Source organism: Mesoplodon densirostris, chromosome 16 (genome assembly GCF_025265405.1).
Source record: "Mesoplodon densirostris isolate mMesDen1 chromosome 16, mMesDen1 primary haplotype, whole genome shotgun sequence".
NCBI classification, from domain to species: Eukaryota; Metazoa; Chordata; class Mammalia; order Artiodactyla; family Ziphiidae; genus Mesoplodon; species Mesoplodon densirostris.
In genome coordinates, this window is record NC_082676.1 from 45,029,790 (window position 1) to 45,049,592 (window position 19,803).

Genomic DNA, 19,803 nt, shown 5'->3' on the forward strand with positions numbered 1-19,803 from the left:
TGGCGCAGTGGTTAAGAATCTGGCTGCCAATGCAGAGGACATGGGTTCGAGCCCTGGTCCGGGAAGATTCCACGTGCCGCAGAGCAACTAAGCCCGTGCGCCACAACTACGGAAGCCCGCGCTCTAGAGCCCTTGCTCCACAACAAGAGAAGCCACCGCAATGAGAAGCCTGCGCACCAAACAAAGAGTAGCCGCTGCTCGCCACAACTAGAGAAAAGCCCACGCGTAGCAACGAAGACCCAACGCAGCCAAAAATAAATAAATGCCAAAAAGATTGGGGGAAAAAAATGGTACACTTGGATGGGTACAAGATTTCTCAAAAGGGGGTTGACTTCTAGGTCAACTGGTCATGAAACAAATTGAACGCTGTTTGTCACCTGCCAAACAGTGAAGGAGGAGAGGCAGCTACTGTCATTTATCACCCAGGTAGAAGAGCCTGGAAACGCCAAGCCCTGTGGAGAGACTGCTGAGGCCAGGAGTGGGCCCAGCTGCTCCTCCAGAGGCTGAGCCCAAAGTCAGGCTTTTTGACCCCAGGCCAGCCCCTTCAACACTGCCCTGTCTGCAATCTTAAATTTCCATCTTTTTCCCCAAGTGTTCCCCTCTCCCCAGCCCTCTTTCCAGAGAGGCCACCATCACCGTCTCCAGTGCTCTATGACTCACCTTCCCACACCCCACCAGCCCAGTTACAAACGGAGATTTTCTGTTTATTGCTCAAAAACAAAAATCCAGAAGCAAAGGTGGGGAGACTGTGGGTAGGGGACATGGCAGGAAGGGGGTAGGGGCCTTGTCCCAGCTCTCCCCTTCGTCCCTCTTCTTCTGACCCTCCAAGGGTCAGAGGTTAAGCCCGGGGACAGAGCATCTGGGAAGGGCAGAGCCTTCATGACCAAGGGAACAGCAGAGCTCTTGGGTAGTCCTTGTGGGATGCCCTGAGCTGGAGGGGCCCCAGGAGTTGCATCAGAGCCTGAGTTCCCCTCCTAGGGTCCAAAAGCGGGTAGAGTGAGTGGGGGGCAGACCCCTTGTTTGGCAACTGAGAAGAGGAGGCTTTGGGCACAGGATGCTGGTTTATTTACTGTAGGGTCCCCAGGGCCATCAAAGCCCCCTCGTGGGACCAGGAGATTATTTACACAGTAGGGAGGAAGGGAGCCAGAGGCCAGGTCCTGTACTCCTTCCTGCCCAGAATGAGGAGAGGAGGGGCGTCCTGGGTCCTGCAGCCTTAGTCTTGGTGTTCAGATGGAAACTTCATACTCTCGTGTATCCTGGAAACAGAGAGATGGCATCAGTCACTAGAATGGGACGGAGGTGGAGGAGGCATCCACAAGGAAGGGAAAAGACTCTGTGTTTTTTAAAATAACATTGATCACTGGGAGTTTGGGGACCATGGGGTGGGAATGGGGCTGAATCTGGCCAATGGATGTATTTGGTTCATCCTACAGTATCTTAAAGTCACAGAAAAGTCTAAATTTCTGGATTGTCTTGAACAGTTGGAAGATCTGGCAGTTGGGCCTAGGTTTCCTCCATGGACTGGATGGGGCACAAGCTTTCCAGTTGGTCACAGTCCTCACCACTCCCGATTGGCCCACCTGACTTGGCTTTGTTCATTGACATGGCCTTTGTAGGCAGCTGAGTTTGCAATTCCCAAGACAGATATTACAAAGACCTTGAGAGAAGGTTATGGAGTCCCAGGGGAGCTGAGGGATGTGGCACTCCAGGGGTAGGGAAATGGCTCACCCCAGCTTCATACAGTGGATTGCTGAAGTCTGACTCCACCGTGATGGGGCTGTAGGAATGGGAGCCCGAGAAGCCGAAGAGGGATTTTCCCTGTAGCCTGGGAAAGGAAGGAGATAGAGGGGCTTATCGAGAAGTGAGCCCCCAACCCCCCCTCACCTGGGCTTCTGTGCCAGGCAGGCAGGACGTCTGCCCTGGCCAGCAGCTCCCTGAGTTAGGTACTTACTTGGTATAGTATATGTAAACACCACTGCCGAGGACAATGACCAAGCCTAGGGGCAGCAGAATGGCCAAGGCGAGGTTCCCACCCTCTAGCTGCCGTGACGGGTCGGTGGTCTGGCTCACTGGAAGGAGGAGGAGAGGCCAGTGATCTGGAGCTGGGCCCAGCCCTGGGCTCTCCCAGCCTCCTGCCCTGGGCCCTGAACCCTGAACCCTGGGCCTCACCCCACCGGGGGCCTGGCCTCCTGCCCCCGGCCTCTGCCTTGCCCTCCCAACTTGGCCAGGCCTGGGTCTCCACCTGTGCCCTCACTGACCTTCCAGTTTTCGGTTGTCCAGGAGCTCCTCATAGGCCACTGCAGGGAGAGGAGGAGGAGGGGACGGGGTCTGAGCCAGGGAGGGAAGGAGGCTGGGTAGAGGGCCGGGAGCCCAGTGGGGCTGGGCTGGACAGCCTGGATTCTCTGCCCTCTGCTCAACCTACACTCGATCCTTCCCTTGGGGACAGGGGAGGAACAGTCAGAGCAGGGCCTCGGTCCTCCTCCTCCAGACTCCTGGGCAGTCTAAACCAACCAGGTCTGTAGGATTTGTCAAAAATACGGAAACTGAGACTTATCCAGAGGGCAAGGGACTGCCAAGCCAAAGCCCCCTCTACTACTTCCCTTAGGATAATTCCATGACCTTGAACTTCTCCAGGGCTTTTGGCTATACCTCTGATGATGAGAGCCCATAGGAGGTGAATGGGGAGCTCGGCAGGGTCTCGAATTTGCTACCTGACTTTCCCAGCCCTGTCACGTCCTGGACACTGCTGTGCCCCCTCCTGCCCTGCCTGCCCAGGCACCTTTGCAGAGTGGGGGCTGGCTGGTCCACTGTGAGGGGTGGCCGGGCACACAGGTGATGGTGACCTCGCCAATGAGCTCAAAGCCCTCATAGCAGAAGAAGCGCAGAGACTCGCCCGCTTGGTAGTGATGCTTGTACAATGTCTGATAGCCATTCTCTGGCACCCCGGGGTTCAGGCACGGCTCGTACTTCACTGCAGGGAAGAGGTCAGTCATGGGCCAGCTGCACTGTTGAGCAGGCCACCCAGCCACCCATCCTAGGGTGTCCCCAGACTCACAGGCGCACTTGGGGACCCGGTCACTCCACTTGGGCGTGCCCGTGTCCCGGCTGTAGCAGGTGAGCACGGCCGCCCCCTCCAGGCTGTACCCCGGCAGACAGCGATACTGGACATGGGAGCCAACAGGAAAGCCGGCATCTGAGGTGGTGCGGTGCCCGTTGGTGATCTCACCAGGATCGGCACAAGTCATGACTGTTGGCAGGAGGGCAAAGTCAGGGGGAGCCAGGGCCTTAAAAGATCTGCCAGAAGCTTAGAGCTGGGAGATGCCTGAGTCGTGGGCCATCTCCTCTGGGCAACACTCTGCACACACCTCCCACTCCTTCCTCAGAATGAACGAGCAGGAGTTGGAAAACTTAAAATTCAATGCATTTTACATATCAGGTTTCTTCCAGAAAACAGAATGTTTGGGGCAACCTGGGCCCCCATCCTAGGGTGAAATTTGAAATACTGAACCACTCAACCAGAGCAAACCAGCTAAATCCCAACCGTGTCAGCCCTGCATGGCAAATCATCAGCAGAAGAGCAGCTGCCCTCTTTAGAGGGGCCCAGCCCTCCTGCTCCCCTCATTCCCATCATCCCCAGCCCATTCTGCTCACTTGTATTGCCTGCCTGGCCTCTGCGGGCATTTGTTTACAACCTTGCTGTGGAAGAATCCCAGTCAAAGCCATTTCTTATATATAGACCTGCGCAAGGCACCTCGCTAAAATGTTTTACAAACATGATATCATATACCCTGGTGATATTGAGAGGTCAGCGTCACTATCACCTCCCTTGGGGCTCGGGGCTCAGGGCTCAGGGCAGTCAAATGACTGGTCTATGGTCACTCAGCCAGGGAGTGGCAAAGCTGGAACTGTTCAGGGTCACAGCCAGGGAGCACTGGGCTGAGATTCAGAGACTTAGGTCTCAGCTCAGCTGAAGGCTCCATGTGCTGCCTTGGGCAGGTTCCCTACTGAGTCTTGGGCAGCTGGGCCACGCCCTATCCCCTCTGGGCCCCACTTCCATCCCTTCCTGTCCCTGCCCCATGCTGTCTGGGTTCCAGATTGGACATCCTGTGACTCCCTCCAGGGATGGGGATCTGTGTCAACTAGAAAGTTTTCCTTGTGTCCAGTCCAAATCTGGCTTCCTGAAACTTATCCTCATTGGTCCCACCGTTGCTCCTAGGGGCCAGGTGAAAGACCTACAATCCCATATCCTGGTGACAGGCTTCCAAAACTTTGGAGGAAATGACAAGATGCCACCCCTTTCTGCTCTTCTAAAAGATAAATTCTCCCAGCTCCTTTGAATGTCACCTCCTCTGTGAAATCTCCTGCCCTATCCCTGGGACAATTAACCCACCCCTCTTCCTACAGCCCTTCTTCATACTTATAGCAACTACTACTTACTCATTGTTTACCTGCACCAGGCACTAACGTGAAAAGCTTTTCATTTGCTTTTCACAATCCTCTATTCCTACTTCACTGAGGAAGAAGCCAAAGCCTCAGAGATGTTAAGTACCTTGCCTGAAGTCACCCAGCGGTTACCACTCTAATATCCTGAGTTAAGTATCTGTCCCTGTCCCAGACTGTGAGCTCTGTCAGGGTAGGGAGAGTCCCCAACACCTCTGCATAACTCCAGCCCCAACACATCATGGGACTTTAATAACTGAATTAAAATAAACCGACGGGCTTCCCTGGTGGTGCAGTGGTTAAGAATCTGCCCGCCAATGCAGGGGACACGGGTTCAAGCCCTGGTCCGGGAAGATCCCACGTGCCGCAGAGCAACTAAGCCCGTGCGCCACAACTACTGAGCCTGCGCTCTAGAGCCCATGAGCCACAACTACGGAAGCCCACACGCCTAGAGCCCATGCTCCGCATCAAGAGAAGCCACCGCAATGAGAAGACTGTGCACCGCAGGATAACAGCATCCCCCGCTCACCACAACTAGAGAAAGCCCTCGTGCAGCAACAAAGACCCAACTCAGCAAAAAATAAATAAATAAATAAATGAATAAATAAATAAATTTATTTTTAAAATAAAAGCAAATAAAATAAAATAAACCGAGTTCTCTAACAAGCCTAGGCCCCTGCAAAGTGACTCCCCATAATGTCAAAGGTTGGGGACTGAGAGACTGGAGCAAGCCCTGGAACAAGAAAAGAGATGACGGGGCAGGCAGGGGGCAGGAGGGCAGGGGGGTGGGACTCAGACTGGGCCGAGGCAGGGCCAGGAGACGATGGGGGAGGAACCCAGAAGAACCAGGTTCAGGACCCAGAACAGTGCAAGAGAGAGGGATGCAGCCCTAGGAAGATGAGAGTGGGGACCAGAGGGTAAAGTTTCGGGACACCGAGGAACAGAGGAGTGGAACCCACTGGACGTATGGTTGGGGCCTGAGGAAGATCTAGGCAGGACCTTGAGCGAAGGGATGGGTCCAGACAGAACAGGGGCGGGAACAAGAAGATACGGAGGCGGGGCGCATAGCAGAGCCCACACCCCTTGCACCCTCACGGCCCAAGCAGAGTCGAGAAACCCAGGTGGGCAGGGGCGGAGCCACGAGAGGATTAGGGCGGGGCCCGGGCTCACTCTTTCGGCAGGCGGGTGGCGCTGCGCTCCAGGACAGGTCCCACTGGCAGGTGAGAATGTCCGACCCAAGCAGCTCATAGCCAGGCTCGCACTGATAAGTAAGCACAGTGCCCCGGATCAGGTCCCCGTGGGAAGCCGTCCTCCAGCCCCATTCCGGGGGCGGCAGCTCGGGGCACGTGTCGTTCCTCGGGACCTCTGCAGGGGAGAGACGGCGAGTTTGGAGGCTGTCCTGCGACCCAGGGCGCCCTTCCAGCCTCGGGGGCCTCTCTGACCTGCGGGACCCCTTCGCATCTCGGGACCCTAGGCCTCTGTACCTTTGAAGTGCAACACGAAACCCTGGCCCAGGCCCGGGTTTGGAGGCCCGGGCGGTGCCTGGAACTGCAGCGTGAGGTCGGGTCCAGAGGAGAGGAGGCGGCGGCGCGGTTGAGGCCCTCGCAGCTGGGCCAGGACTCGGGCGCTGGGACCGTCCCCGTCGAACAGTGTCAGCATATCCCCTTCGCGCACATTCAAGCTGGAGGGAGTGGGACCAGATATGGGGGCTGGGTTACGATCGGCCCTTCCCATCTGGTTCTGCCCAATCACTAACTCAGCTCATTAGCAACCTTACCTACTCTCCAGTCCCGCCCTACATTCTCCTGTCCCAGCCCTCAGTTTGGATCAGTTATGGGCTTCTCCTCCACGCTAGTCGCTCCAGGTTCCATTTGGTCTGTGGCTCCTCCCGGTTCCTGCTTCCCAATCCCCAACCCTGATCATTGTTGACGCCTCCCACTTCCTAGTCCCTCCTCCATCACCAGGTGACGCACAGCCAGGCTCAACTCCAGCTCTGACCGATCACAGGCCATGCTCATTACCACCCAGGCCAACTCTAGGCCCCAACCGAGTACAAGCTTTTTGAGCCACGCCCACTTCTGGTTCTGTCCAGGCACATGACCACCTCACACCAAAGTAGCTCACTGGATTTCCCCCACACCCATGCCCACCTTGTGTGATGCTGCTGATGCAACAGCTTGGGCCTGGGTCCCTGGAAATCACTCCACGGGGGCCTCAGAAACAGCCAAAGAGTGACTTCAGGCCAGAGCCCCTTTTTCACAATAGTCCCCGAGGAAGGCTGCATTACCCCATTTACTTGTCCAAGGTTGCCTGACCAATAAGTGATTTGTACCTGGGTCTACTTGATGTCCCACACCCCCATCCTGAATCCTTAGCCACTTCTTTCATCCGAACATATATTCACTGAATCTCGTGTAGACGCTCGAGCCAGCCAGGCTCATAATGCAGGCCAGTGCATTGTCATACCACACTTGGCTGAGCCCACACCCACTGCACCCTCTGCGGTACTCAAACATACATCTCAACTTGGAGCAAGATGCGCTTCTCTTCCTGGACATGCAGACCCCACACGCAATCTTGGCCGGGGCTGTAGCTCTGGGGCCAATCCGGAGAGAGGACCACACCAGCTGGCTCTGACAGCTCCCCTCCACACATGGCTAGGATAGAAAGGGTGTCAGATTCAGGACCCAGGTGGGCATGCAGTCTCTATTTCGCTACAATCCTCACCACTCCCAACTGTGTGCACCAGACTGCCTCCCCGGTTTCCTATTATCTATTACCCACCTGATTCTTGCCACGTCTAGTCCTGTTGTGTCCAATCTCCAGCCCCACTCTTAACTAACCCTGCCCCGTCTCCAGCCTATGCATCACCACCCAATCCCTGACTTAGCCCAACTCCAGTTCTAGCTCTTGAAGATATTTGGGTTATGACTCCTGAATTCTGTAACAAGCCCATCAACTAATCAGCTAAGAAAACTAAGCCTCTGAAAGGGACAGGGATTGATCCTAAGTTTACTAGGGTCTCCTTCCTGAACGGCCTTCCTAGGATCCCCAGCTCAGGGGGTAGTCTGTGAACTGAAGGATGTCCTGGGGAGGCGGGGAGGCGGCGGGCTCACCCTTGCAGGCTGGCTCTGTGTCGTTCCAGTGGGGTTCTGTGGGATCCACACATTCGATGGCATTGGGGGGGCCAGGGGGCTCCAGGGCATATCCTGGGAGGCACGAGAAGGTGGCCAGTGCCCCTGGGCGGTACTCAGGGTCCGTGGTGGTGACATTGCCATGTGCCAGGAAGGGGGCAAAGCAGCGATCTTCCTCAAAGGCTAGAGAGGAGTCAGTCACAGGAATTAAGCATTAGGACAGGCCTCCAGGGATCTCAGACTGGGCAACCAGGCTGAATTCAAGTGTGGTTTGGTCCCGCAGTGGGCTACTTAAAATGGAATGTCCTTGGGCTTAGCTTTCACTCTCCAGTTTCCCCCAAACCCTAACATTCCTCATTCACATATTTATGTTAGCTCCCTGGCCTCTGGACAGAAACCCCAAGATCAGTCAAGTCCCAGCCACTATTCTACAGATTAGGACACTAGGTCCACAGACAAAAAGCCACGTGCTCCATGTCACACAGTAGGGCAGTGGCAGAACCAGACCTCAAGCCCAGATTACTTGATTCCCAGCCAGAGTCACTTGGCTCTGGAAGCTGCAATGGGGTGGGGGGAAACGGTGCCTTGGGAGACCTGGCTCACGTAGGTGTGTTTGCTCCTCAAATATAACCGTTGGTTTCTGATCAACCCTGATTAACCATACTGTGGCTAGAATCCAAAAGTGAGGCAAACACAAAAGCTACTCAGTTTTAACTTTGTTCTAAGTCAGCAAAAAAATTAACATTTGTAGAGTGTTTTAGTTTTTGCCCATCTGATCATATCTTAGACTCAGGAAAGGCTCAGGTGCCTATGATACAGAAAGAGTCTGAAGCCCATGGAGCAGCAGTGGCCCACAACTATGGAGGCAGGCCTCAAACCTAGAAATTCTCTTTGCACTCTCAGAATCTAAAATGCAATTTATTTTTCAGATCCACTGTTCTGTTTCACCATTACTTAACCTGGTAAGGTGTCATGTCCAAATCCTACGCATCCATCAGGGCCAAGTGCCAATTCCCTTTCTCCCTTGATTCATACCAGAAACTAGCCCCTCCCATCTCTGAGCATTTTACTTTCTTTGTCTCTTTCCTGCTACTGTTTACACAAATCCTCTGCTCCAGCCACAGTGAAACTCTGTTTCCCAAACATAACAGGCTTTTCTCTACCTCTTTACTGTTGCTCACACTGTTCCTTTCACCTGAGATGCTCATTCCCAATCTTCCTCTTTTAAAATTCTCTCTATCCTGTTAAGTCCCAGTTCAAATGCCTCCTCCCGTGATCACCGACTTCCTTCCTTCCTACCTGTCCAGCATCCAGTCCCCTTTGTCTGTTAACAGCACTCCCATTTTCATTTTGGGTCACATGTCCTCCCCACTTCCAGTCCATGAGATTCAGTTGGAGCCAACCAGGGATGGCCATGTGATGTGGATCTGCCAATCATAACACCACCTGCCCCTAGCTACAGTGATTGGCTCAAGCATAGATAGATGACCTAAGCCAGGGCAATGAAAGTCTTTCCTGGCATTTTTTTTAAAGCTCTTAGGAAAGTGGTATGCTTTCTCTCTGATGGAGTTACTAAAGTTGTTGGTATGTAAATCTGTAACTGCTAGGTACGCAACAGACTGAGAGTCTGCCTGAGAATGAAGCCAACCAAGAGGAAAGAATGGAGAGATTTAAGTAAATGGTCTCTTGGCTGTGTACCTGGATCCAGCCACACCTGAAGCTTAAGCAGAAAAGACCACCTCGGGGAATTAGAATGTGTCCTTGTCGATTTGGGATGGGGAGACAAGTCAGTTTTCAGGAATCCAAACGTGGAGATAAGCAGAGATGGATTATGTGCTTGTGACCATGCCTGGGTGTAGGAAGAGGGGAAGGTGCGGCAGTTGGGGCCCCAGGGGAAGGGCAGTTACCTTCAAATCGGAGGCTTAGCAGCAGGGGATTGGCAGGTGTCTCTGAAAGCAGCTCCACATAGAGGGACTGGGCATCACTGATGAGACCCCGCTCTGGGACATCATCCATGTCCGAGTCATAGATCACCGGGGATAGGGGACTGCCCCCTGAGCGCACCATCAGCCTGGGATGGACAGAGGTGGCCAGGAGCTCAGCTTCCCCTCAGAAGCTGCCTCACCTCTTGCCTGCTCTCCTAACTTAATTTCATAGCTATTATTTTCAAACATTAACTATATGCCATGTACTCTTCTAAGCTTTTACACATTTTATCTCACTTAATTCTCACAAGTACCCTTGAGTTAGATACTATTATTATCCCTCATTTTATAGATGAGAAAATTGAGGCACAGAAAGAGTAAGTAACCTGTCCAGCTACACATAGCAACTAATGTCAGAGCTGGAATACCAGTTTGTTAGATAAAGGGTGAGAATAATGATGATGACAATGGCAAACACATTTATAGTTCTTACTGTGTGCTAGGCACCATTCCAAGCACTTTACATATCTTAATGCATTTGCCCTCACAGAAACCTTAAGAGGGAGGTACTATTATCTCCATTCTACAGATGAGAAAACTGAAGCACAGAGAGGTTAAGTGATTTGTCTCAGTTTGCACAGCTACACTGCCTAAGAAAGAGGAAGGACTAACTTGCATTTGACATAGGTCCCAACTGGGATTCCCCCCCCACCCCGTCTGTCTGACTGTCTATTGCAGCCTCCCTATTTCCTTGAAGTGAGGACCTCTGACGCGAGGCCCAGACCCTCACCGGTCATTGTCCTCATCCAGGGAGACTCTCTCAAAGTGTAGGTGCAGCCGGCGTCCCTCAGCTGCTTCGATGACCCAACGGCAGGTGAGGTTGGGCCCTGCAGCTCCCCCAGGCTCAGGGGACACGATGCGGCCAAGGGTAGCATTGTGGATGGTGCCACCACAGGATGCTGTGGACGGTGCGGGGGGGCAGGTTAAGGTGACTTGTCCTTTTCCCATCTGCAGAGCTATTGCACCCACACCTTTGCCTGGGACCTGGCCTTGGGATGACCTCTGCCCTACAGGCTCACCCCAGGGCTTTTTTCAGGCCACTACCAGGTGAGGAACCAGCCCTGGAATAGAAAAACCCTAGGATGGAACCACCCCCCAGGATGGAGATTCCATCAAAATGAAGACTCCCCAGATGTGAACACCCTGGGGTGGGGAGTTATGGGGAAGTCCCCCAAACTGAAGCTCTCAGATGGAAAATACTCAGGATAGGATCCCAGGATGAAGACTCTCCAGGATAGACACCCCCAGATATAGACGCCAAGAATGGTTTCCTCTAGGATGAGGAGTCTCCAAAAGCAGGGACCTCCAGAATGGTGACTCCCCAAATGGGAACCCTCCAGGAGTTCCCTGGTGGTCTATTGGTTAGGACTCTGCGCTTCCACTGCAGGGGGCACAGGTTTGATCCCTGGTCGGGGAACTAAAATCCCACAAGCCATGCAGCACGGCCAAAAAAAAAAAAAAAGGAACCCCCCCCCCCCACCGAGGTGGCACTTCCCCAGATGGAGAGCCCACCCCCGCCAAGGATGGAGACTCCAAGGATTGAGACCCTCAGGGTGAAGAGCTCCAAATGGAGACCCCAGGATAGGGACTCTTCAGGGTAAAAACCCCTTCAAGATGGGTGTTCCCAAAGATAGAGACCCCCAAGGTAGGACCCTCCAGTGGGGCTCCCAGGACAGAAAACCACACCTATTGTGGTAGAGACTCACCCATGCAGCTGGGGGGTTCACTGCTCCAGGCTGGCCGGGTACCATTGAGGCAGATAAGGGTCTCCTCACCCTGCAGCTGGTAGCCCGAATCACAGTGGAAGGTGGCAGTGCCTCCAGGGTGAAGGTCTGTCACACTCACATCCCCATGGGCTGGCCGGGGAGGGAAGCCGCAGCTCAAGAGGTAGGCTGGATCAGGCAGGGCAGGAGAAGGAGGTTTCACTCTCCCAGGCCATCCTCTCTCACTGGTTCCCCAGCATTTCCTCCCCTCTTTCCAGGTCCCCCTCACCCTCCAGGGCACAAACTGGCTCCATACTGGAGTCCTTACATGGACACACTGTCTCATGAAGAGGTAATGTCAACATCCCTTATCTCCCCTAATCTTTGTAATCTACCCACTTTGGCCCCCATTTTATAGATGAGAAACCTGAGACTCAAAGAAGTTTTGGACCCTGGCACCCATTTACTGTGTGAACTCAGGCAAATCAATTGACCACTCTGAACCCCATTCAGCTCTAATAATAGCAAATAGTATTTGCAGAGCTTGTTCAGCTTCCAAAATGAGTTCACGCAGTGCTTTTGAGGTAGTCAGAGAAAGGCTGTGACCCACTTTCCAGGTGTGGAAATTGAGGCTCCAAGTTATTAAGTGCCTCAGATCATTTTCTCCCCTCCACACACACAGACTTTCTTCCACTGAGGTGTCACTGTGGTATTATAACCTCAGCTTTCATCCAGAGGAGTCACAAGAAACTCCTTTAGAAACAGACTATTCTGTCATTAAAGACCTTAATACCCAGTGTCCCCTAAATGAATCCCCCAGTGAAAGTGAAGTGCTAGGGAAAGCTTTGCTTTCCTTAAGGAACTGGTTTGTCTTTTTTCCTGCAATGAGAACTGTGTAATCTGTCTTTTCATACTGGCTGCTAGGAAGCCCAGAACCAGGTTGAGGCTTGTCCCTAGTAACAATGGCTTGTCTATCCACATTCTATTTTTTTCAAATGTAATAAGCATTATCTGGTGCCAATTTTTCTCTTATTCTTTTTTTTGGCTGCGCCACACGGTTTGTGGGATTTTAATTCCCCAACCAGGGATCGAACCCCGGCCCTTGGCAGTGAGAGCGTTGAGTCCTAACCACTGGACTGCCAGGGAACTCCCTCTTACTTATTCTATTTAATCTTATTGTTTGCATTCTTTTTTGAAAGCCTCCTGAAATTCTTGCGGAAACATATGAGATAAAACAAACAAATAGAAAGTGACTTGGTAATCAGTGATAGACTCTGAACTTGATCCTGACAGAGCTCTGTGTGTCTGTTTGTGTGTGTGTGTGTGTGTGTGTGTGTGTGTGTGTGTCTGTGTCTGTGTGTCTGTGTGTCTGTGTGTCTGTTTAAGACTAGGCAGAGTTCATTAAGAAGGGCTCCCTGGGGCCTCCCTGGTGGCGCAGTGGTTGAGAGTCCGCCTGCCGATGCAGGGGATACGGGTTCGTGCCCCGGTCTGGGAGGATCCCATATGCCGCGGAGCGGCTGGGCCCGTGAGCCATGGCCGCTGGGCCTGCGCATCCGGAGCCTGTGCTCTGCAACGGGAGAGGCCACAACAGTGAGAGGCCAGCATACCGCAAAAAGAAAAAAAAAAAAAAAAAAAGAAGGGCTTCCTGGAGGAAGTACATCAAAGCTGGGTCTTGTACAAGGGGCAGGCTCTGGTTAGCAGAGGGTCCAGCTTGCCTGGGCCTTTGCTTTTTCTGACTCTCCAGTCCTGAGTGATTCTGTAAGAGACCTGGTCTCTCCCTGTTTCAAAATTCAACAAGCATTTCCTTGGCTGGGTCCTAGGGTCAGAGGTGAAAAAGACTGAGGCCTTGCCTTCAGGAGTTCATGGTCTACTAAGATAGACATAAAAACAGCCTTTTAGAACACAGGGATTTGGGAATTCCCTGGTGGTCCAGTGGTTAGGACTTGGCGATTTCACTGCTGGGCAGGGGTTCAATCCTTGGTCAGGGAATTAAGATCCTGCAAGCCGAGCAGTGGACAAAACAAACAAAAAACAAACCAAAAAACCCCACAGTGATTTGAATAAACTTTAGCCTCTGTGATGGCTCTCCACGACCAACAGAATCAAGTCTGAATGCTTTAGATTGACATTCAAGCCCCTTCCACAACTGGTTCCAGCCCATCCCATCCAGCTTCAGTTCTCAGCACCCACGGCCCATATATCTTACACGATACAGTTCTGTGACTCCTTACAGTCCCACTTCCATATTTTTCCACACAATTTCCCCTACCTGAAAGGCTCTCTTCTCACTTTTTCTCATCTTTCAAGGAATAACTTAAGTACCACCTCCTCCAGGAAGTCTTCCTGACCCCTCCCCTTTCCCACAGAGTTAGTTTTTTTTTTCTTTTTGCCTATACACAATCCACATGCATAATTTTATCATCACATTAACACCCGCCTATTGCCACTGTGAGACTGAATCAAATGTTTTTTCTTTTGTCTCCTAAAAACCTAGACTAGCTGATCAATTGATGCCGCCAAGAGACAATGTGGAACAGTGCAAAGAGCACTGGATTTGGAGATGGGCAGACCTAAGTTCCAGTTCTAGTTTCACAACTTATTAGCTGTATGGCCTTGAGCAGGTGACTTCACCTTTCATCTGTAAATGGCAATAACAATTCCTATCCTTGAGGATTGGCCTTAAAGAAAAGAAACCTGGAATCAAGCACCTGGAACATAGAAAGTACTCAGAAAATGTTAATCTCCCACCCCTCAGCTTCAATTAATAAATGACCAGGGGTCAGGGACTTGGGGATCTGACTTCTGACTCTGCAATGAATTTGCTGGTGGCTGAGCAATCCATATAAGCTTTGAGACTTTGTCTTCCTCTCAGAGATGGAGTTGACAATGGCCACCCCCAGGGCTGCTGTGAGAAGCAACCAAAACAAGAGTTGATGAAAGAGTTTTGTAAATGGGAAAGTTTGCTGGACTTGGGGTGAGGGGTGATGGAGCCTTTGACCTTCCAGAGAAGCTAATGAGGCCGCTGTGGACTGGAGGGCCCAGCTAGTGCAAATTGGGAAGGGCTTAAACAGGGCCTCCGTCCCAAAGGTGCCTGCAGAAGCCGCAGAGCAGGGAAGACCAAGGCAGGTAATGAAGGCCCATTTATGCAATAGCCCTGCTTCCTCAAATGTTCCAGTTCGTCTAAAGAGTCCTATTTTCAATTCCCTAGGGAAGTGGCTGCTTAAAGGAGCCAGCAGGAAGCCATCCTATAATACCTGAAGCCCAGCCCTCAGCCCTGGGCCTTCAAGGCATGCCCTTGCTCCCCAACAACCGGGCCCTGACCACTAACTACATGTCCCCCAGCTCACTGGTCTCTCCAGGAGTAGGTCTGCTGCTGGGCACCTCCACCGTGCACGCCTTACCTCCTGGGGCAAGTCTAGAGCAGAGGCCTCAGGAGAGGCTGGAGAGTGTGTGAGGAAGGGATACGGGTTGTCTGTGTCCTGGATAAAGTCACAAGGGTTATGGTGTCAGCAGAGCTCACAAGCGGGCAGCAAGGCCATGAGGTGAAGTGAAGGGGACACTGGCCCAACACACAGTTCCCTCTCTGTTTCTGAGCAAAGGAAGGGGCTTTGGAGATGGCAGCAGTGTCTGGAATGGGACCTTGGGCTGGGCCCCTTGCCTCATGCACACGTGTATGCTAGAATGTACATTGCATCGTGGGAAGGTTTCCATACACACAGGCAAGTACACGTGTGTGTAGGCTGTCTGTGGGTGGGTGCTTGCAAATGCAAGCATGCGCAGATACATCCCCTCTTTCCTACCCCCAGAAGTCAGCAGGATCTTTTTAGGTCACAAATCTGAGGCTGTCACTATCTTGCTTAAAACATTTCAAAGTGTCTCCTCCTCCCCTGCAGGATAAAGTAGTCCGAGGACTCCTCACTGAAGCTGGTAAGGCCCTTTGTCATCCAAATCCAACCTACCTCCCAGTCTAGCCTCTTAGCCTACTTCCCCAGCACTTTCTGTGCTTTACTGTAATAGCAATGACTGACATTTTCGAGCCCTCACTGCGTACCAGACACTATTTTAAGCGCTTGACGTGTATTGATTCATTTGATCTTCCTAATAATACCACAAAGTAAGTATTATGATCCCCATTTTTCAGATAAGACAATGCAGCACAGAAAGGTTAAGTAACTCACCCCAGGTCACACAGCTAAGACAATTCTCTCTTCCATGCTGAATTATCTCAACTCCTCAAGGGGGTCATATTTTTCCTCCTCTCTGGGTCTTGGAACGTGTTTTTCCATCCACCTAGACATCGGCCTTCCTCTTTCTCTCCCTCCCACCCTTCCCCTGGCTATAACTCATCTTAGGTGTCAGCTTCGTCATCGCCTCCTCCAAGGAGGTGTCCCCATATTCCTTATAGGCGAAATTTAGGTCCCTTTGACATTTGTTCCCTCTGACAGTGGTTCCTCCATCATAGGGATGGGGGTCCTTATCTCACTGAATTATAATCATCCTGATTATTTGTCCATCTCCCTACCTAGATTCTGAGTTCCCTTTACATCTGGCTTGTTTATTCCTCTCCCCAAGGATAACACAGGGCCAGTATGAAGTGGGCACTCAATAAACATTTGCTGAGTGAATGGATGAATTGTCACTTGGATGTGTGCACACCCAGGCACAGGTCTGTGAGTGTGTGAGATAAGTGTGTATAGGTTTCCTCCGAGGATTCTACCCCCCATGGTCCTAGTCAGGAGGAAAAGGCCCCAACATTACCCTGTGCTCAGAAGGTTCCTAAAGATGTTCCCTGTGCCCAGTGTGGCCCCTGCCCTCCCACCAGCACTCCAAACTCCTCACCCTGATAGTGGATCCTGAAGCCACCACCCCTTGGGACCCGTGGGCTCTGGAAGTGCAGGAGCAGCCTGTTGGTTGGACTCCGAAGGACCTGTCCTTCTCCCAGCATGGAGGAATTAGCCAGGAGTCGGGGGGCCAGTCCTGGGGACCCCCCACCAGCCAGCACCAGGAGTTCCTCCTCCCGAGACAGGTTCAGCGTCTGCACCTAAAGAAGCCAGACTCAGACCCACCAGGGAAGTCAGCCAGGGTGTGTGACCCCCTAAGCTCCCCCGCCCCTTGCCTTCCTTTCCCCGGTATGTAGCAGACCAAGAACCACAGTAACTCTGGCCAAGTTGTAGAACTTTAGGAGAGTCTGTGAGATCCTCAGAAAATAGGTCCATCTGAGTCAGAAAACAAGTTCTCTGGCTCCTAGGCCAAACCCGTGCACACCCCTGGGCCTGGAGGGAAGGGCTGGGAGGTTTCACAATCATATGCTTAAGTCCGGTTACCTGGATCTCAATGCCGTAGCCAGGGTAGACATGGATGCTGTACGTGCAGTCCAGGAGCCCCAAGGTGCGGCTGGCCGCGCTCCCTAAATCTGGAGACTCCACATGCCCTTCTCCTTCGGAGATGTTGTTATTACACAGAACTAAAGAGATATAAGTGCTGGGGTTGAGAGAATCTCTGTGTTCTTGCCCTCCCAGCCAAGTAACCCTGGGGGTCCTCATCTGTCTTCTCCCCAGCACCCCTCACCATCTTTATCCAATGCTCACTCTCCCATCTGTGCCCAGAACTCCCTTCCTCAACTGTCATAAGAGATAAAACACATAGAACAGTGCTGGCACATAGTAAGGGTGTATCAATGCTAGCCTTTATTATAATTAAGCAGAAGCCCCTCTCCCATCTAGACCCCTTCTTCTTCCACATGTTCCCGGAAGCCTCTCCCCCATCCACACCTTCCTCTTCTCCCACATCCCCTTTCAATCACCTCACCTGGGCTGGTCACTGTCGTGGTGACAGTTGTCGTGGTGATGATGGTGGTCGTGGTCTCCTCCTCTCCTCCCTCAGGCCCGAGGGGCGGGCCTGGGGAGGCGGGACCGGGAAGGGGCGAGGCCGTAGTTCCTGGGGGCGGGGTCAGCAGCTCCGGCGCGGTGGAGCCTGCCCCCCTGCCCTCCTTAGGGGTTACGGCTGTTGTCAGAGGCCCTGTGCCCGGCTCAGTGGCCCGTGGCAGGGAGAGTGCTGCAAGAGTCTGGCCGGCTGGAGGGGTGGCTAGTGTGGGGTCTGGATCAGATCCTGGGACAGTGCGAGGGAAGTCAGGGAACAGGAGGAGCACATTGATGGGCCTTGGTTGGGGAGCAGGGCTGAGAGACACTGCGAGTTCCCCACTGAACCCAAAAGACCTCCCCCACGAGGCGTAGGCCCCCCACCTCTCCCTTCCCCACCCAAACTGCCCCCCTCCTCCCAAGGCTTCCACAGCCTGCCCCCCACCCCCTTCTTTTCTTCTCTCTGTCCAGGCCCTTCCCCTCTGACAGCCTCCTTGAGCTTCTCTCTCTGTCTCCCCATTCAGATCTGGCTCCCTGTCCTGGTTACCCCTTTCTCTTTCCTCTTTTTCTTTTGCACTCTCTAGAACTCTTGGTCTATGTTTAGTATTCTTATCCCTCTCTGATTTTATGATTCTAGATCTACTAATCTCTGCATTTCTCTCTCTTTCTGTGTCTCTTTTCCACTCTATCTCTGATTCTGGCTCTCTGAGTTTCCATCTGTCTTTCTCTCTGTCTGTTTTTCTGTGCTGTTTCTTGATCATTCTACCTCAATTTCTCTGGCTCTCTGTCTATGTCCAGTTTTGACTCTCTCGAACCATCTCTCTCTGTCTCTCTGAATTTCACTGGCCTGGCTCCCCATCTCCCTGAATTAATGTCCCTCCCTCTGCCTCTATGTTGCTCCTGCCACTCTGGGGGCCTCACCCGGCAGGTAGCCCATTTCCGGGCCTCTCCTCAGCAGGGCCCCATGGAGCAGCTCCGCCAAGGCCTCAGAGGCTACAGTGGGGGTCTCATTTCCAGGCTCCGGCAGTGCCTCCTCCTCCTTCAGGGGCAGACCTGGGAGATGAAGTTGTGCGAGCTCTTCCACTGCCCCACACTCCTTCCTTCTCCAGAAAGATCTTTTCCAGAGCTCTTATTCTCTCCTCAGTCAGCTGGGCCAGCAGGAGCTCAGAGGGTCCCAGACTGGGCTGAGAGCCAAGATTGGAGGAGGGGCTCCCAGCTGCCCATCACACTCCTACCCCTTCCTCTCTCCCTTTTCCCCCAGGCTGTGTGGGCCTTCGGTGAGCACCTCGGACAGAGCCAGCAGGCAGAGAAGAGGAAGGGCGCTACCTTCATTTTCCCCTCGGTGATGCTCTCCCCCCAACCCCGGGGCTCTGCGGAGGGTCTGGCAGCACCTCCCAGCCCTTGCTTCTGCAGTGTCCAGCTTTCTCTCTAGGTTTCTGTCTCTGCAGTGTGGTCCTCCCTCCCTCCCTCCCTCCCTCCCTCCCTCCCTCTCTTTCTCTGCAGTCTCTGCCCCCTTCCCTGGAGTCTCGCTGGGGGGTCAGAGTTGGGGATTGAATATCTGGCCTCTGAGCACTGCCTCTGTTCATCTGTCTTTGTCCATACGTCCAAGAATATTTGTGTGTGCTGCGCCTGGCATCTCTCCCGGCACCTCCATCTCCCACCCTGGTACCCGGCCTGCTTCTGCCGCCTCCGCAGACATCCCCCCCACCCCGCCCCGCCACAACGTCCCCAGCCCTTCTTCCTGGATTTAATCCCTGAGACGCTGCTAAAAGCTCCCTTCATTAATTTCCCCAACTCCTCAATATATGGGGTTAGGGGCTCCAGGTGCAAGCTGGAAAGCCCTGGCTTGCCCCTTCTCCGTCAGCTGTGCCCCTCCCCTCCCCCAGGAGCTCAGAAGGCGCAGGATGTTCGGAGAAAGGAAGGTATAGGACCCCGCTGGGGGCCTTCCCGGGGGCCCAACCCCACGCACCCAAGTCCTTACCCTGAATCCAGGGACAGCTCAGCAGAATTAGGAACAGCAGCTGGGGAGGCGGCGGATGCTGGGCCCTGGGAGTCCCCATGGCGACTCACACCAATTTCTCTCCTCTGCGCCTCTCCTAAATAATCTAGCTGTCACCTTTCCTCCGTCTTCTTTTATCTTTCCTATAATTTTTTTTTCCTACTGGCAGTTAGCAAGGGAGACAATGTCTCTGCCTTTGGGACGGAGGGGCAGAACTGGGCTGGGGGTCGCCTGGAGCCCACCCCTCTTTGGCCAGTCTCCTCTGTCCTCTGCTCTCCTGTCTGCGGGAGAGGGGGCGCGGCTCCGGCTGCAGCGGGTGGGGCCAAGAAGGGCGAAGGAGCTGGGTCGCCTGGGTTACCCTCTGGTTCAGGCACCTGGGTCCGCCAGGCTGGCTGGATTCTAAGCTGGGGGAGTGGGTAGAGGCAAAACAGCTTCCGGGGACCTAGGGTGGGGTCGAGGATAGGGAGGGTCCCTACTGTGCTCTAGTGGGGCTTGGCGGGGAGAGGAGGGGATTGCAGAACCTGGAGAGCCGAGGCTCGGGCACTGGAGCTGCGGGAGGGAGAGCTGAGAAAGGTGTCGAGCCCACGTCAGATCCTGGGGACGGGCGAAGGGAGGGGCTTGGGATTTATTTGGGGGCTGTGGGGGGAGGGAGGAGGAGGAAGTGCAGATGGAGGAAGGAGGGAC

At 53.4% G+C, this 19,803-nt stretch overlaps 1 protein-coding gene across 9 annotated transcripts; it reads right to left on the reverse strand.

Annotated features, from left to right (window-relative positions):
- Positions 1-782: 782 nt before the first annotated feature.
- On the reverse strand, positions 783-19,180 carry SEZ6L2 (seizure related 6 homolog like 2). 9 transcript variants are annotated; one of them, XM_060120389.1, is made up of 18 exons: positions 19,102-19,180; positions 18,042-18,173; positions 17,071-17,160; positions 16,587-16,726; positions 16,102-16,303; positions 11,266-11,451; positions 10,290-10,458; positions 9,482-9,645; positions 7,557-7,757; positions 6,959-7,097; positions 5,925-6,121; positions 5,611-5,805; positions 3,056-3,247; positions 2,780-2,971; positions 2,259-2,297; positions 1,952-2,069; positions 1,729-1,825; positions 783-1,256 (listed from the first exon to the last, which is right to left on the reverse strand). In XM_060120389.1, exons 1-18 carry the CDS (start codon positions 19,178-19,180, stop codon positions 1,227-1,229), a joined length of 2,562 nt encoding a protein of 853 aa, XP_059976372.1. In that variant the 3' UTR covers positions 783-1,226. The 9 variants fall into 9 exon arrangements, with proteins under 9 accessions (XP_059976372.1, XP_059976368.1, XP_059976370.1 ...); XM_060120385.1 differs by having other exon boundaries at positions 17,071-17,370; XM_060120387.1 differs by lacking the exon at positions 18,042-18,173 and having other exon boundaries at positions 17,071-17,370.
- Positions 19,181-19,803: the final 623 nt, after the last annotated feature.

Coding starts and splice junctions, on each gene's coding strand:
- SEZ6L2 (XM_060120385.1), bottom strand. CDS start 19,180: ATGGGGACTCCCAGGGCCCAGCATCCGCCGCCTCCCCAGCTGCTGTTC. Junction 16,727..17,070: donor CACGACAGTGACCAGCCCAG/GTGAGGTGATTG, acceptor ATATCTCTTTAG/TTCTGTGTAATAACAACATC. Junction 11,452..16,101: donor CTTCAGGATCCACTATCAGG/GTGAGGAGTTTG, acceptor TGCCTGATCCAG/CCTACCTCTTGAGCTGCGGC.